This window comes from Lampetra planeri, chromosome 51 (genome assembly GCF_965212315.1).
Source record: "Lampetra planeri chromosome 51, kcLamPlan1.2.h2, whole genome shotgun sequence".
NCBI classification, from domain to species: domain Eukaryota; kingdom Metazoa; phylum Chordata; class Hyperoartia; order Petromyzontiformes; family Petromyzontidae; genus Lampetra; species Lampetra planeri.
The window spans coordinates 6681586-6698398 of record NC_136157.1 but is presented as its reverse complement, the minus strand read 5'-3'; the positions used below and the strand labels follow the sequence as shown (position 1 = coordinate 6698398).

The following is a 16813-nucleotide window of genomic DNA, read 5'->3' as shown; positions in this document are numbered from 1 at the left end:
GGGGGCTCAGGAGAGGGGGGGCGTGTCCACGCTGGTCCCTGGCACGCCCCCTAGAGGACGTCCACGTTGAAGTCCACGTCGGCCACGGGGTCCGGGTCGGTGAGACGCCCCATGAGCAGCACCGCACCTGCACACACAGCAGCAGCACACACACACACAGCACACACACAGCACACACCACAGCACACACAGCACAGACACACACAGCACACACCCCAGCACACACAGCACACACACACACAGCCCACACAACCACAGCACACAGACAGCACACACACACAGCAGCACACACAAGCAGCACACAGACAGCAACAACAGTTACAGCTCCAGCCTAGCAGCCCCTCCACGCACTCTCCTACCTCTCCCCTCTCATCTCACTCCACTCCCCTCCACGCACTCTCCCACCTCTCCCCTCTCATCTCACTCCACTCCCCTCCACACACTCTCCTTACCTCTCCCCTCTCATCTCACTCCACTCCCCCTCCACGCACTCTCCTACCTCTCCCCTCTCATCTCACTCTACTCCCCTCCACGCACTCTCCCACTCCTCCCCCTCTCATCTCACTCCACTCCCCTCCACGCACTCTCCTACCTCTCCCCTCTCATCTCATTCCACTCTCCTCCACGCACTCTCCTATCTCTCCCCCTCTCATCACTCTACTCCCCTCCACGCACTCTCCTACCTCTCTCCTCTCATCTCACTCTACTCCCCTCCACGCACTCTCCTACCTCTCTCCTCTCATCTCACTCTACTCCCCTCCACGCACTCTCCCACCTCTCCCCTCTCATCTCACTCTACTCCCCTCCACGCACTCTCCCACCTCTCCCCTCTCATCTCACTCCCACTCCCCTCCACGCACTCTCCTACATCTCCCTCTCATCTCACTCCACTCCTCCCCCTCTCACTCACTCTCCACCTCTCCCCTCTCATCTCACTCCACTCCCCTCCACGCACTCTCCTACATCTCCCTCTCATCTCACTCCACTCCCCTCCACACACTCTCCTATCTCTCCCCTCTCATCTCACTCTACTCCCCTCCACGCACTCTCCCACCTCTCCCCTCTCATCTCACTCCACTCCCCTCCACGCACTCTCCTACATCTCCCTCTCATCTCACTCCACTCCCCTCCACACACTCTCCTATCTCTCCCCTCTCATCTCACTCTACTCCCCTCCACGCACTCTCCTACCTCTCCCCTCTCATGTCACTCTACTCCCCTCCACACACTCTCCTACCTCTCCCCTCTCATCTCACTCTACTCCCCTCCACGCACTCTCCTGCCTCTCCCCTCTCATCTCACTCTACTCCCGCACTCTCCTACCTCTCCCCTCTCATGTCACTCTACTCCCCTCACGCACTCTCCTGCCTCTCCCCTCTCATCTCACTCTACTCCGCACTCTCCTACCTCTCCCCTCTCATCTCACTCTACTCCCCTCCACGCACTCTCCTGCCTCTCCCCTCTCATCTTACTCTGGCGATGGCGATTTTGATGATGACGGTGATGATGGTGATGGCAATGATGATGCTGATGATGGTGATGATGGCAGTGGTGATGACGATGGTGATGACTATGACGATGAAGTTGATGATGATGGCGGCGATGATGATGGTGATGATGGCGGTGGTGATGACGATGGTGATGACGATGGTGATGGCGATGACGGTGATGGCGATGGCAATGATGATGATGGTGGCGGCGACGATGATGATGATGATGATGGTGGCGTCAATGATGATGATGAAGTTGATGACGATGGTGATGACGATGGTGATGGCGATGACGGTGATGGCGATGGCAATGATGATGATGGTGGCGGCGACGATGATGATGATGATGGTGGCGTCAATGATAATGATGAAGTTGATGACGATGGTGATGACGATGGTGATTGCGATGACAATGACGGCGATGGCGATGACGATGAAGTTGATGATGATGATGGCGGCGATGATGATGACGATGGCAGTGGGTGCGTGAGGTGCCCCGGTGGCGATCTGCGACACCTGTGACGCGGCTCCGCAGCAGGAAGAAGAACGGGTGGTCGGCGATCACCTGTGGGTACAGGTACCCGGGGGACTTGCCCATGGAATTCAGACCTGCGGCACACAGACAAAGGTCCCCCAGGTAGCCTCAACGGACTTCTGGGGCAAGTGTGCTTCGCGAGCGCCCACGAAGGCCGCCTTTGTCTCACCGATGATGATGTTAACACAACGCGCCAGGTGCTGTTTGAGGTCGAGTCGACCTAGGGGAGGCCCAGGATCGCGACTGTTATTGGTCGAGAGCGGCGACCGAACTCGGCACGCCGGTTCGTGGCGCGGCGCGCTAACCGCTGCACCACCACTCCCCCACTACATGGACACATACACAGAAACATCAAAGACAAATACAATATGTACGTGTGTATGTGCGTAGACATGTACACACACACGCACGTACACGCACACGCACACACTGGCACAGACGCGCGCCTAGGTACCGGCGGGTGACAGCGCTTCAGTGCCATCCTCCGTCACGTCCAGGACGGCGCGCTGCAGCGAGGCGGCCGCCAGCGCCGCCGCCCCTCCACCTCCACCGCCAGCGCCGCCGCCGCCGGCCGCCAGCGCGTCCTTCACGTGGCCGATCTTCACCAGCGCCTCGCCCAGCGCCGTGCGCACGTCCAGGCGGAACCTTGCGGCGCCAGAGAGCGGCGCGGGTCACGATTAGGGCCCCATTAGGGCTCCATGGAGGCCCCATTAGGGACGATCAGGGCCCCGTGAGAGCCTCATCAGGGACCCATCAAGGCCCCATCAGAGCCCCATCAGAGCCCCATCAGGGACCCATCAGGGTCCCATGAGAGCCCCATCAGGGTCCCATCAGAGTCCCATCAGGGCCCCATGAGAGCCCCATCAGAGCCCCATCAGGGCCCCATCAGAGCCCATCAGAGCCCCATCAGAGCCCCATCAGGGTCCCATCAGAGCCCCATCAGAGTCCATCAGGGCCCCATGAGAGTCCCATCAGGGCCCGATAAGGGCCCGTGAGAGCCCCATCAGGGTCCCATCAGGGCCCGATCAAGGCCCCATCAGGGCTCCATCACAGCCCCATCAAGGCCCCCACCAATCTGTGCGTGCGCGTGTGCCCGTGGCGAGAGCGCGCGTCCACCTGGGCAGGTAGAGCTCCACGCGCTGGCGCTTGAGCGCGTGGATCCAGTCGCTAAGCAGCCGCGGCCGCAGCGCCCGCTCCAGCGACGCCAGCGGCACCTCCTGCCGGGGCAGCGCCAGCACCAGCGCCAGCTCGCCGCCCTCGCACGGCACCTCCACGAGCTGGCCCTCGCTCACCTCCGCTGCGCCCGCGGGCAGACAACAGCCGGACGGGCACGGAGATAACGTAGGGCACCCCCTGTGGCAGCTGTCCCCTATGCAGTGGTTTCTCACGAGGGGGCGATGTTGCTACGTGGTCGAGCCTAGGGCACCCCCGATGGCAGCTGTCCCTATGCTGTGGTTTCTCACGAGGGGGCGATGTTGCTACGTGGTCGAGCCTAGGGCACCCCCGATGGCAGCTGTCCCTATGCTGTGGTTTCTCACTAGGGGGCGATGTTGCTACGTGGTCTAGCCTAGGGCACCCCCGATGGCAGCTGTCCCTATGCTGTGGTTTCTCACGAGGGCGCGATGTTGCTACGTGGTCTAGCCTAGGGCACCCCCGATGGCAGCTGTCCCTATGCTGTGGTTTCTCACGAGGGCGCGATGTTGCTACGTGGTCTAGCCTAGTGCACCCCCGATGGCAGCTGTCCCTATGCTGTGGTTTCTCACGAGGGCGCGATGTTGCTACGTGGTCTAGCCTAGGGCAGCCGAGGAAGTGAAGGGCAACCGCCGATCTCCCCGAGGCCACTTGGGACCTCGCTCGGTTTCGCCGATGCCCAGCGCCCCCCCCCACCCCCCCCCACCCCCCCCACCCCCCCCCCCCCGCCCCCCGCCCCCCCCCTCACCGTAGGGAAGCTCAGCCTGCTGGTACATCATGGAGAGCTGAGTCTCGGCGCCGTCGTCCCGCGAGAAGTGGAATCGCCGCGTGTTCTCGGCGGGGAAGGCCCTCTGCCAGCGGCCGTGGAACCAGGCGGCGCTCACCAGCGCGGCGCCGCCGTCCGCCGCCCCCCCCCAGCGAGCGCCGCCGGGGCCGCCCATGTCCTGCTCCGTCACCAGCTCCGGCACGCCGCCTGCGGCCGCGGGTGACGTCGCGTTAGTCGCCTGGCGCGCCGGAGTTCGCCGCGCCGGACTGGACGCTCGGTCACTCGGGAGGCGAGTTGCAGAGCTGCAGTCTTGAGTTGGTCACCTTGGTAACTCGCGGAATCAAGTTCGGCCCGTGACCCCTGCCCGTGACCCCATCCCCGTGACCCCGAGCCAGTGACCCCGAGCCTGTGACCCCAAGCCCGTGACCCCAAGCCCATGACCCTGAGGCCGTGACCCCATCCCCATGACCCCATCCCCGTGACCCCGAGCCCGTGACCCCGAGCCCGTGACCCCAAGCCCGTGACCCCGAGCCCATGACCCCAGCCCGTGACCCCGAACCCGTGACCCCAGCCCATGATCCCCGGCGACTCCCCACGCGGGGGCCTGCCTGGCGATCGCCGCGACCCCGGACCGCTCACCGGCGGTGCAGCGCTCGGCCCAGCTGTTGATGGAGTCGGCGGCGTCGTGCGCGCTCACGGCCCCCAGGCGGTAGACGCCGGCGTCGTCGCCGCCGCCGCTGCCGTTCCCCTCCGCCGGGCCGGTGGCGTTGGCGCGCAGGAAGAGCGCGCTGGCGAGGCGGGCCTGGTCGCTCCACTCGGACACGGAGAGCGACGGGGGGGGGGCGGCCACCCCCACCGCTGCCGGGGGGCCCAGGTCTCCGCGGTCGGCGCCTGCCGGAGCTGCCGCGTCCACGGTGCCACCGCCTCCTGAGCGGGGGGGGGGGAGACACCCGGTCACCGCGACATCGCCACGAACTTCTTGTCTCGGCAGGCACCGCGCAGCAGCACGTCCAGGGACACCCTCCACTCCCCTGGGGCTCTGGAGATGAGTCTCCGTGTCTGTCTCTCTGAGTGTCTCTGTGTCTGTCTCTCTGAGTGTCTCTGTCCAACTCCATCTCTCTGAGTCTCTCTGGGATAGGGGTAGTGGTAAGGGTAGTCATAGGGGTAGTGGTTGCTGTAGTGGTAGGGGTAGTGGTAGAGGTAGTGGTAGGTGTAGTGGTAGGGGTAGTGGTAGAGGTAGTGGTAGGTGTAGTGGTAGGGGTAGTCATAGGGGTTGGGGTTGGGGTAGTGATAGGGGTAGTGGTAAGGGTAGTCATAGGGTTTGGGGTAGTGGTAGGGGTAGTGGTAGGGGTAGTGGTAGGGGTAGTGGTAAAGGGAGTGATAGGGGTTGGGGTAGTGGTAGGTGTAGGGGTAACGATAGGGGTAGTGGTAGTGATAGAGGTTGGGGCAGGGGAGGTGGGTGGGTGGAAGGTGGGGGGGGTGGCAGGGTGGGCAATAGTCGCACTGCACCATCACCGCACCGTGCATCTCGCGACGCGCCGCCGCACGGGCACCACCACCACCACCGCCACCGCCACCGCCACCACCACCACCGCCGCCACCGCCGGGCTCGGCCCTCTTGGCCAGGCCGAGGGTGGCGGCGGCGGCGAGCGGCGAGAAGAGGAGGTTGCGGGTGGCAGCGCCGGCGGCGGCGCGCAGCGCGTGGTACAGCTCCAGGCCCAGCGCCGCCGACGGGTCGAGGTGCATGCGGGCGCGTCCCGGCGACGGCGTGGCGGCGAGCGGCGGTGCCGGCGAAGACGATGACGAGGAGGATGAGGAGCGCGCCGGCGGCGGCGGGGAGATCGCCACGCCGGCGTAGACGGAGTGGCCAGCGGTCAGAGCCCACAGCGCCAGGCAGGCGGAGAGCGCGCGGGCCATGGCTTCGGCCGCGTGGCGCCGGGGAGGGCAGCGACCTGCAGGAACGCGGACGGGGACGGTGCGGTGATGATGACGGCGGCGGCGGCTTCGGTTAACCGCGCCGCGCTACGAACCCGGCTACGAGCCGCGCACGGCCACCACCAACACCGCTGACGATTATCTGAACCCCATCTGGCTACCATGAGAGATTCGTTCATGAGGCGATCCACATATACAAACACAGAGACAATTTCAACCGAGAAGATGGATTCTGGCTCAGCAATCATTGGAAGGACGTAATAAACCATTTCGGATCTTAACTGATTGTGTTCACGTTTACGGTGACTTTCAGACTGCAGTCCACTCACTCGCATGACTATATATCTTGTGTTCTCCGCAGGGAATGGATGCTTTGCTCTGCTGCAAGTCTCCTACCACCACTCTCCCATTGACATATTTCGTTGCTTTCTCTTAGTATCTTTCACTCGACGGTCAATGGTATAGTGTATAGCAGATTGTATAATAATAAATAGTATAAAATTGTAATGTTTAATACAATGTATAAGGCAATATATAGTATCGTAATTGTATAGTGCGGGGGTCGGCAACCTACGGCTCCGGAGCCGCATGCGGCTATTTGCGGGCTGCTTCTTGACGATATGTACGTATGTACAGTATGTACTCAGATGCATTGCGGCTCTTGAAATACTGAATTTTGTACCGAATTGGAAAGAAATGGCTCTTCTTGTTATTTTGGTTGCCGACCCCTGGTATAGTGAATATACAGCAGTGTGATATACAGTAGGGTGGATAGAATAATACATAGTGTAACATTACACTATGTATTATTCTAAGGTATAGGGTGGTGTATAGTAATACAGTATATAATTTAATGTTGGGTTTGTCTATGGCAGCATATAGTACGGGGTAGACCCGTGTGATGTAAAAGTTTAGCTGGAAGCATATTATATTTTTTGCGACATAGAATTGCAATGTATTACTTACTGTTAGTAGCTCAGCTTATTGAAGAGTATATTTAGTATACTGATGATACTATGTAGTTTATACTTTAGTTTTTTACGTGTTTGTTTAATTACTGCAGCTACATACTATTAACATTCCTTCCCTTTATTAATGCTACCCCTATCCCCTCCCTTTGATGCTGCTAATCCTGCATAATGCACGGGCATAATATGACTTTTAAACCCCCCGCACACCTCCTACGCATTTCACAAGTAGTACTAATCACATACCTGCATTTACCATAAATATGCCAAATTCCTCTTGATATGCAAATTATTTTGTCAAGGCGCCCTTCCCCCCTTCCAACCCAGCTTAAATATACGCTCCAAGCATGGTGGTGTTTCATTCAGACGCTGTCTCCCCGACAGACCTGGTCTTCACCTGAGGACGGCTGCTTGCGTTGTGGCCGAAACGTCGTGAGAATGATTTTATTATGTTTTATTTGCATTATTTTATTACTTCCCTTATACGTGACTTTACCGAAAGAACCAAGAAGATATATAATGTGTCGTTAAACCCGCCAGCATCCGACAACAGCCAATTTATCAGGTTTGTCACGTAGACAAAACGTGCCAATTCGTTACCAGGACAGCACTAACCGGTTGTGTGTTGGTGAGTAAACCCACTGCAACACTCGTGTGCCGTTCGGGCCTTCACAGGTGCTCGGTAGCCCTGGTGTGGTGTTGATGGTGGTGACGATGGTGTTGGTGATGATGATGTTGGTAATGATGGTGTTGGTGATGATGGTGTTGGTGATGATGATGTTGGTGATGATGATGTTGGTGATGATGATGTTGGTAATGATGGTGTTGGTGATGATGATGTTGGTGATGATGATGTTGGTAATGATGGTGTTGGTGATGATGGTGTTGGTGATGATGGTGTTGGTGATGATGATGTTGGTGATGATGGTGTTGGTGATGATGATGCTGGTGATGATGATGTTGGTGATGATGATGTTGGTAATGATGGTGTTGGTGAGGATGATGTTGGTGATGATGATGTTGGTGATGATGGTGTTGGTGATGGATGATGTTGGTGATGATGATGTTGGTGATGATGATGTTGGTGATGATGATGGTGTTGGTGATGATGATGTTGGTGATGATGTGTTGGTGATGATGATGGTGTTGGTGATGATGATGTTGGTGATGATGGTCCTCCTTCACAGCACGTAGGGCCAGAGATGTGTCCATGGAAGGTGTGAGGATGGGCCCCGGGCTATCGGAGGGAGGCAGGGAAGGCCTCAGACACCATGTCGTCTCGGAGTGCAACCTAGCCTGGCACGAGCGCCGTGGTGACGTCACCGCGCTACAATCCCAGTTAGTAAACCCGCGTTCGATTCCCGGTCGCGGGCAGCGCCGATGGTCAGTGGTAGTTGAGCTTGCCCTGGGCGTCTCATAGGTCGACTCAGCCTTAAAATTATTAGTACCCTGCGTGGCGAGTTTGCACGTGTTTCATGCAGTGCAATGCATCCATAATTGAGTGTTTTTTTTGGGGTGATGTCGCGTGAATATGAATGTTGTTAAACCCGCCACCACCCGACATGGCCGATTAGTAAAGTTTGTCATGTAACACGAAACGTGACAAATGACAAAGCACGAACATACATAATACATATAACTAAATGTGCATACATCACGTACATACATAATGAACATACATGATGTATTTCGATTTAAAGCTTTCGTGACTGCAGGGATTCATCTTCTTGGTTCTTTCGGTAAAGTCACGTAGAAGGGAAATAATAAAATAATAAAAAAGAAAACACAATAAAATAATTCTCACGACGTTTCGGCCACAACGCAAGCAGCCGTCCTCGGGTGAAAACCAGGTCTGTCGAGGCGACAGAGTCTGAATGAAACAGCTGTTTCAGACTCTGTCGCCTCGACAGACCTGGTTTTCACCTGAGGACGGCTTGCTTGCGTTGTGGCCGAAACGTCGTGAGAATTATTTTATTATGTTTTATTTTTATTATTTTATTACTTCCCTTCTACGTGACTTTACCGAAAGAACCAAGAAGATACATGATGTACATACATCATCTACATACATCATCTACATACATTCTGCTGTTGCAAAATCGATTTCACTCTAATTTTAGAACTTCGTGACTGCAGGAATTATTATTTGTTTCTTTCGGTGAAGTCACGTCTAAAGATAAAACAATAAATTAAATTAAATAATAGAATACGACGTTTCGATTGCAACACAAGCAATCATCATCAGGTATAATGAAATAGCGACATAAAATCTAACCAGAAAACTATAGACAGACATATTAGCAGACAGATATCACCAAGAAACATAGCGAGAGCAACACAGGTAACAGAGAGGGGTGATCGTCTCTGTGTGGTGGCCTTAAATAGACAGAGGGGGGGGGGAGGCAGAGAGAGGGAGGAGGGTTAGAGAGATTTCACTCCAAATGGCAAATGGTGCCACCCCACTGGTGACGTCACAGCCACCCCACTGGTGACGTCATATCAACCCCACTGGTGACGTCACAGCCACCCCACCCGTTCGTCACCTCCACTCAAGAGATCCTCAATATGTGGGCTATATTTGAGCTTGGCCTACTCTTCCTCGCTAATCAGAATATCTAATCCGTACGGAAGGAATCCGATGAGCCGTAAAGCTCTTTTCCCACCCGCGCTTTACCCCCACCACACGTGACCGTGCCGATCGATGATCGATCGGTCGATCGATCCATCGAGCGTGGGTTGCGTCGTCACCCGTGGTCAGGGCGGGATGCGGGGGTCAATGAACGTGCCCACAGCCGCACCGCGTCAACAGCCGCACCGCGTCAACAACAGTGGGAGATGATTTCACGACACAATGTGTGCGTGCACGGGCGATGATGGTGATGGTGGTGGTGATGGTATTGATGTTGGTGATGATCATGGTGGTGGTGATGCTGGTAATGGTGGTGCAATGGTGGTGCTGATTCTTGGAACCATGATGATGATGATGGTGTGTTGGTGCTGCTTATGCTTGAAAGGATGATGATGTTGATGATGATGGTGGTGGTGATGATGCTGGTAATGGTGGTGCAATGGTGATGCTGATTCTTGGAACCATGATGATGATGGTGATGATGATGATGGTGGTGTGTTGGTGCTGCTTATGCTTGAAAGGGTGATGATGTTGATGATGATGGTGGTGGTGATGATGATGTTGGTGATGATGGTGTTGGTGATGATGGTGTTGGTGATCAGTGTGTTGGTGATGATGGTGTTGGTGATGATGGTGTTGGTGATGATGGTGTTGGTGATCAGTGTGTTGGTGATGATGGTGTTGGTGATGATGGTGTTGGTGATGATGGTGTTGGTGATGATGGTGTTGGTGATCAGTGTGTTGGTGATGATGGTGTTGGTGATGATGGTGTTGGTGATGATGGTGTTGGTGATCAGTGTGTTGGTGATGATGGTGTTGGTGATGATGGTGTTGGTGATGATGATGTTGGTGATGATGGTGTTGGTGATCAGTGTGTTGGTGATGATGGTGTTGGTGATGATGGTGTTGGTGATGATGGTGTTGGTGATGATGGTGTTGGTGATGATGGTGTTGGTGATCAGTGTGTTGGTGATGATGGTGTTGGTGATGATGGTGTTGGTGATGATGGTGTTGGTGATGATGGTGTTGGTGATCAGTGTGTTGGTGATGATGGTGTTGGTGATGATGGTGTTGGTGATGATGGTGTTGGTGATGATGGTGTTGGGGATGATGGTGTTGGTGATGATGGTGATGTTGGTGATGATGGTGTTGGTGATGATGATGTTGGTGATGATGATGTTGGTGATGGAGTTGGTGATGATGGTGTTGGTGATGATGGTGTTGGTGATGGTGTTGTTGGTGATGATGGTGTTGGTGATGGTGTTGTTGGTGATGATGGTGATGATGGTGTTGGTGATGATGGAGTTGGTGAATGTGATGATGTTGATGATGGTAATAACACTGGGTGCTCATCGTATTGATGATGCCGGCGGTGATGGTAACGAAGATGCCGATTGTAATTATGGTGGTGGCGACGATGGTGGTAACGATGGTGGTAACGATGGTGGTAACGATGGTGGTGGTGCTGGCAGTTCGTGATGGTAGTCATGGTGATGATGGTTGCCATGGTGAGGGTAGTGACGGTGGGTGGCGATGCTGCAGTGAAAATCTCCGCTCCATTTTGTCACTGAACGCGGTTGTGGCGTTGGTGACGATCGGGGGGGTGGGACGCGTGCACGAGACGATGATGGTGGTGATGATAGTGATGGTGATGATGATAGTGGTGGTGATGATAGTGGTGATGATGATGGTGATGATAGTGGTGATGATGGTGATGATGGTGGTGATGATGATAGTGATGGTGGTGATGATAGTGGTGGTGATGATAGTGGTGGTGATGATAGTGGTGGTGATGATGATGGTGGTGGTGATGGTGGTGATGATAGTGATGATGGTGGTGGTGATGATGTATTGATGATGGTGATGATGATAGTGGTGATGATGATGGTGATGATAGTGGTGATGATGGTGATGATGGTGATGATGGTGGTGATGATGATAGTGATGGTGGTGATGATGATAGTGGTGGTGATGATAGTGGTGGTGATGATAGTGGTGGTGATGATGATGGTGGTGGTGATGGTGGTGATGATGGTGGTGATGGTGGTGATGATGGTGGTGATGATAGTGATGATGGTGGTGGTGATGATGTATTGATGATGGTGATAGTGGTGATGATGGTGATGATGGTGGTGATGATGATGATAGTGGTGGTGGTGATTATGATGGTGGTGGTGATGATAGTGGTGGTGATGATGATGGTGGTGGTGATGGTGGTGATGATAGTGATGATGGTGGTGGTGGTGATGATGGTGATGATGATAGTGGTGATGATGATAGTGGTGATGATGATGGTGATGATGATGGTGATGATGGTGGTGATGATGACGGTGGTGATAGTGATGATGATGGTGGTGATAGTGATGATGGTGATGATAGTGATGATAGTGATGGTGGTGATGATGATGATAGTGATCATGACTAGTGATGGTGGTGATTAATGGTGATGATGATAGTGATGATGGTGATAATGGTGGTGGTAGTTGATGATGATAGTGATGATGGTGGTGATGGTGGTGATGGTGGTGATGATGATAGTGATGATGGTGGTGATGGTGGTGATGGTGGAACTGGTCTCACCGTTAAGATTCGTACAGCAGCCCGAGCGAGCGCCTTGCACGATGCGAGCGCGAGGAGGGAGGGAGCAGAGTGCGGGAAGGGAGGAGAGTGCGGGGAGAGAGGGAGAGTGGGGGGAGAGAGTGGGGGGAGAGGGAGGGAGGAGAGTGGGGGAAGGAGTGGGAGGAGAGTGGGGGGAGGGAGGAGAGTGGGGGGAGGGAGGGAGGAGAGTGGGGGGAGGGAGGGAGGAGAGTGGGGGGAGGGAGGAGAGTGGGGGAAGGAGTGGGAGGAGAGTGGGGGGAGGGAGGAGAGTGGGGGGAGGGAGTAGAGTGCGGGGAGAGAGGGAGAGTGGGAGGAGAGTGGGGGGAGGGAGGGAGGAGAGTGGGGGAAGGAGTGGGAGGAGAGTGGGGGGAGGGAGGAGAGTGGGGGGAGGGAGGAGAGTGCGGGGAGAGAGGGAGAGTGGGAGGAGAGTGGGGGGAGGGAGGAGAGTGGGGGAAGGAGTGGGAGGAGAGTGGGGGGAGGGAGGAGAGTGGGAGGAGAGTGGGAAAGGGAAAAGTGGGGGGAGGGAGGGAGGAGAGTGGGGGGGGAGAGTGGGGGGAAGGAGTGGGGTGAGGGAGGAGTGGGGGGAGGGAGTAGTGGGGGGAGGGAGGAGAGTGGGGGAGGGAGGAGAGTGGGGGAGGGAGGAGAGGGGAGAGAGAGGGAGGAGAGTGGGGGAGAGGGAGGGAGGGGGGAGAGTGGGGGGGCAGGAGGGGACGCGAGCGAGGGGTGAGACACGGATAGGATGGAGGTGACGGTGGATTTGCGAGTCTCGCCGTCTCCCATGTCAACGATGGTGAAGATATCGAGCGCAGGGCTGCGGCATGAGCAGCGGTGATGCCGGCTGCGTCGTTCCTTCTCCGAGCGGCTGACGCAGCAGCAGCAACAGCTCAATCCCGGACTGGGAGATGTTACCTACCTCGCCTGGTACGCAGGAGGTCGTGGGTTCGATCCCGACCCTGACGATGCCTGTTGCTGCTGTATATTTGTAGTTTGCGTCTCTCATCATTATCAAGGTGGCTAGGAGATGTTAACTACCTCGCCTGGTACACAGGAGGTCGTGGGTTCGAGCCCGACCCTGACGCCTGCTGTATATATTTGGTGTTTGCGTGTCTCTCTGGGGCCGCCCATGAATGACGTCATGCGATTTTGGACGATTTTTGACCCCCCCCCCCTCGTCACACGGCGTCACAAAAAGTCAGACCCCCCCCCCCTCAAATATGACGTCACAAAGCTCTGCCCCCCCCCCCCCAAAAAATAAAACATGCTTCAAATCGCTTTAAACTATTGTCATTGTAGTGCGTATTTAATGTGGCGCTGCACCCTGATGTTGTAGGAGAAAACATCAAAAAGTCTATTTAATTAAGTAGAACGTGTTGTCTATATTTATTAAAAGTTGCGCATTTTACGTGACGTCATATTTCTCAAACCCTTCCCCATCGTCACAAATGTCTGACCCCCCCCCCCCCAGGTGCGTGACGTCATTTATGGACGGCCCCTCTCCCCGTGGTCGCGTGGATTTTCCTCCACATTTGGAATCGACTTCACGCGATTTTTCGGTTGCTGCTCTGCATGTCCACGTGATGGCAATGACAAGCCGCTTCGTTGAGCGATCATATGCGGCCACGTCGCTTCTGAAAACGAGCCGTTAAACGTGTTATTTTATATAATAATAATGTTAGTTATATATTCTTTGGTTATTTCGGTAAAGTCACGTAGGTAGAAAAGTAAAATAAAACACATTCCTGCGGTGGGAGCTGGTAGGAACGTTGGGTTGCTCGGTCAATGGCCAGGGTCAACGGCGGCGTGGGGTATTCCGCAAATATGGCCGACTGTGAGGGCGGGCACAAGCCGGCGTGAGTAGGTTAAACGTTGAGTTTTATAAGGGCACCACGGGCCCCTCTCCACCCAGCCCCACCCCTCCCCACCCAGCCCCACCCCTCCCCACCCAGCCCCACCCCTCCCACCCTCCCCACCTAGCCCTTCCCTGCACGACGGACACAATAATCCCGTGGGCTGGTGTAACCAGGAGGTTCCTACCAGTATAATTCTACCTACGCGACTTTACCGAAAGAACCAGAGTATGGATTCGTGCAGTCACGAAAGCTTCAAATCGAGATTAATGTTAGTGAGAGTTAAGACTCCCAGACGAACCCCAAGCGCATCTCTCTTTCGCTCTCTCGGGTTCAAACAAACCAAAGGTTAATATCTCACTCCCGTCAATTCCGGACCGCTACCTCGGCTGGCTTAGAGCACGGAATGCATCAGCATGAGAGCACTACCGCGCCCAAATAAATTCTGTAATGCCCTAAAACGTCGGCTTTTTGCGACCAATATTACTCATTAAAAAGGTGTTTGAGTTAGATCACGTAAAAATAAATGTCGTGGGTTTATTCTCAAACACAAAACCCGGTGTGGGCTGTTGTTGCAAAAACCAATCGCCACGTTTTGTTTCACATGACAACCCCGTAGTGAATTGGCCGTGTCGGGTGGTGATGGGTTAACGACACACTTATATTAATTGCCGTAAGATACTTGTGCCGCTTCAGCTGGCCATGGTGATGATGATGATTATTTATTTTACGTTTTAATAAGGCGCCGCAGACACCAAGAAAGGGGGCTTCAGACCGCCGCACAGAAACAAAAGAACACATCTGGGAGTTTGTCGAACTTATCCTGTCGGCAATCAGTCAAGACAAATAATAATAATGATGATAGGTGTTTACCCTTTCTGGCAATAAAACAGGTGTGAAGATATTCTTGGTTCAATCGGTAAAGTCACGTAGAAGGGAAATAATAAAATAATAAAAATATTAAACAATACAATTCTCACGTTTCGACTGCAACACAAGCAATCATCATCAGGTGTGAAATCCACAGCAAGAACATTTGCAAGAAAATTTTATTGTCTTATATTTTTATCATTTTAATATTTCCCTTCTACGTGACTTTACCGAAAGAGCCAAGAAGATGAATCCCTGCAGTCACGAAAGTTAAGATATTCAAACACCAAACAGAAACCTTCTTCCAAGGCATAAAGTACTGCATTGACCACACGCGATTCATGTGGTGAACATACAAACACGCTCTGATAAAATTGTGATATATGGATTGTTTTTTGACAACCCAAATATTATCGGATCACGTTCGTTTCCATGTTGACCGCAAGTGTCGTGTGGTTACCGACAACATGTTTCTATTTGGTGTTTGAACATCTTCAACACCTGCCGTTTCATTTCCAGAAAGGGTAAACACCTATAATTATTAATGCGCATGATACATTTGAAAGATAAAAAAAAATCATACTTTGATACTGCCAAAAAAAATCCCAGAAAATAATGGTTTTAAAAAAAATAATATTCCTTCTAATTTTGATTTGAAGCTTTCGTGACTGCGGGAATCCATACTCTTTGGTTCTTTCGTCACGTAGGTAGAAAATAAAATAAATAACGTTTCGGGCGCAACCCAAACCCACCGTTGCTGCCAACGCGTCTATTGGAACGCAGGCGACGCAATTGGGACGCGACGCGGCTTGAGTCACCAAATTCCCCGGGACTCGGTCCCAGCCCGTGGAACAGTGGAGCGCGTTCGTGGCAGAGGTCGCAAACGGGTTTTGATTCCTTACCCGTACCCGGCCGCACCAGGGTCGCAAACAGGTACCCGTACCCGGCCGGGTACGGGTAGCCGGGTATCGGGTAGGGTACGGGTACCGGGTACCCGGTTGCGACCTCTGGTTTGTGGGTCTCAGTCCGGCTGCGGCATGGAAACCGCGCAGGACAAATGGAGAACGCAGGGCACGGTAGGCTCTTGCGTGGGTCAGCGGTTGTCACCGTTACCCGACCCTCAATTCACAGGATCGGGCCCGTAGCCAGGCGAGACGCGTGGCCTTGTATGCTGCCAGTGCAGCAGCAAATACATCGGATACAATATCGGTGCCACGGTGGCTAGATGTTAACTACCTCGCCTGGTATGCAGGAGGTCGTGGGTTCGATGCCGACCCCGACACCTGCTGCTGTATTTGGAGTTTCCGCGTTTCTCTCTCTCCCCGTGGTCGCGTGGATTTTTCTCCGGGTCCTTCGGTTTTTCCCCTCGACATTTAGAATCAGCGTGCGTTTAGAGTGTTTGGCTGCAATACATTTCCACGTGATAAGCCATCACGTTGAGCTATTATTTGTGGCCACGTTTAGAATCGACGTCACGCGTTCAGAGTATTTGGCTGCTTATGTACAAGTCCGCGCGATGATGATCATTACTATCCCACTTCGCAGAGCCGTCAAATGCGATAGCCAGGGTCGCTTCTGAAAGAGAGCTACGTACCAGCTCATTGGGGCCTTAGCTGCTAAAATAAAAACGTCCTTTGTAGTTTGGTCGACCTCGTACCGACGAAAACTTTCGGGCAGCAACAGCAGCCGCCGCGATGAGTTTCAGCGGCTCGCCCGTGGTGGAATTACCTCCCATTCAGCTCCCAATCACCTCCCATTCACCTCCCATTCAGCTCCCAATCACCTCCCATTCACCTCCCATTCACCTGCCATTCACCTCCCAATCACCTCCCATTCACCTGCCATTCACCTCCCATTCACCTCCCAATCACCTCCCATTCACCTGCCATTCACCTCCCATTCACCTCCCAATCACCTCCCATTCACCTGCCATTCACCTCCCATTCACCTACCAATCACATCCCATTCACCTCCCAATCACCTC

At 54.2% G+C, this 16813-nt stretch overlaps 1 protein-coding gene across 1 annotated transcript; it reads right to left on the bottom strand.

The window, feature by feature from the left end:
- LOC144734565 (neuroserpin-like) lies at positions 1-12168 on the bottom strand. The gene is made up of 8 exons (XM_078616812.1): positions 12095-12168; positions 5503-5934; positions 4622-4909; positions 3965-4189; positions 3142-3322; positions 2480-2670; positions 2007-2099; positions 1-127 (listed from the first exon to the last, which is right to left on the bottom strand). The coding sequence occupies exons 2-8, from the start codon at positions 5897-5899 to the stop codon at positions 51-53; spliced, it is 1452 nt and encodes a 483-aa protein (XP_078472938.1). The 5' UTR covers positions 5900-5934; positions 12095-12168; the 3' UTR covers positions 1-50.
- Between the last annotated feature and the right edge of the window lie 4645 nt (positions 12169-16813).

What these genes read in the sequence shown, in the direction of transcription:
- LOC144734565 (XM_078616812.1), bottom strand. Translation starts at nt 5,899, where the DNA reads ATGGCCCGCGCGCTCTCCGCCTGCCTGGCGCTGTGGGCTCTGACCGCT. An exon ending in GCAGGCTGAGCTTCCCTACG is followed by an intron (nt 3,323 to 3,964) that starts GTGAGGGGGGGG and finishes CCGCGGGCGCAG; the next exon opens with CGGAGGTGAGCGAGGGCCAG. An exon ending in GCTGCGGAGCCGCGTCACAG is followed by an intron (nt 128 to 2,006) that starts GTGTCGCAGATC and finishes CTGTGTGTGCAG; the next exon opens with GTGCGGTGCTGCTCATGGGG.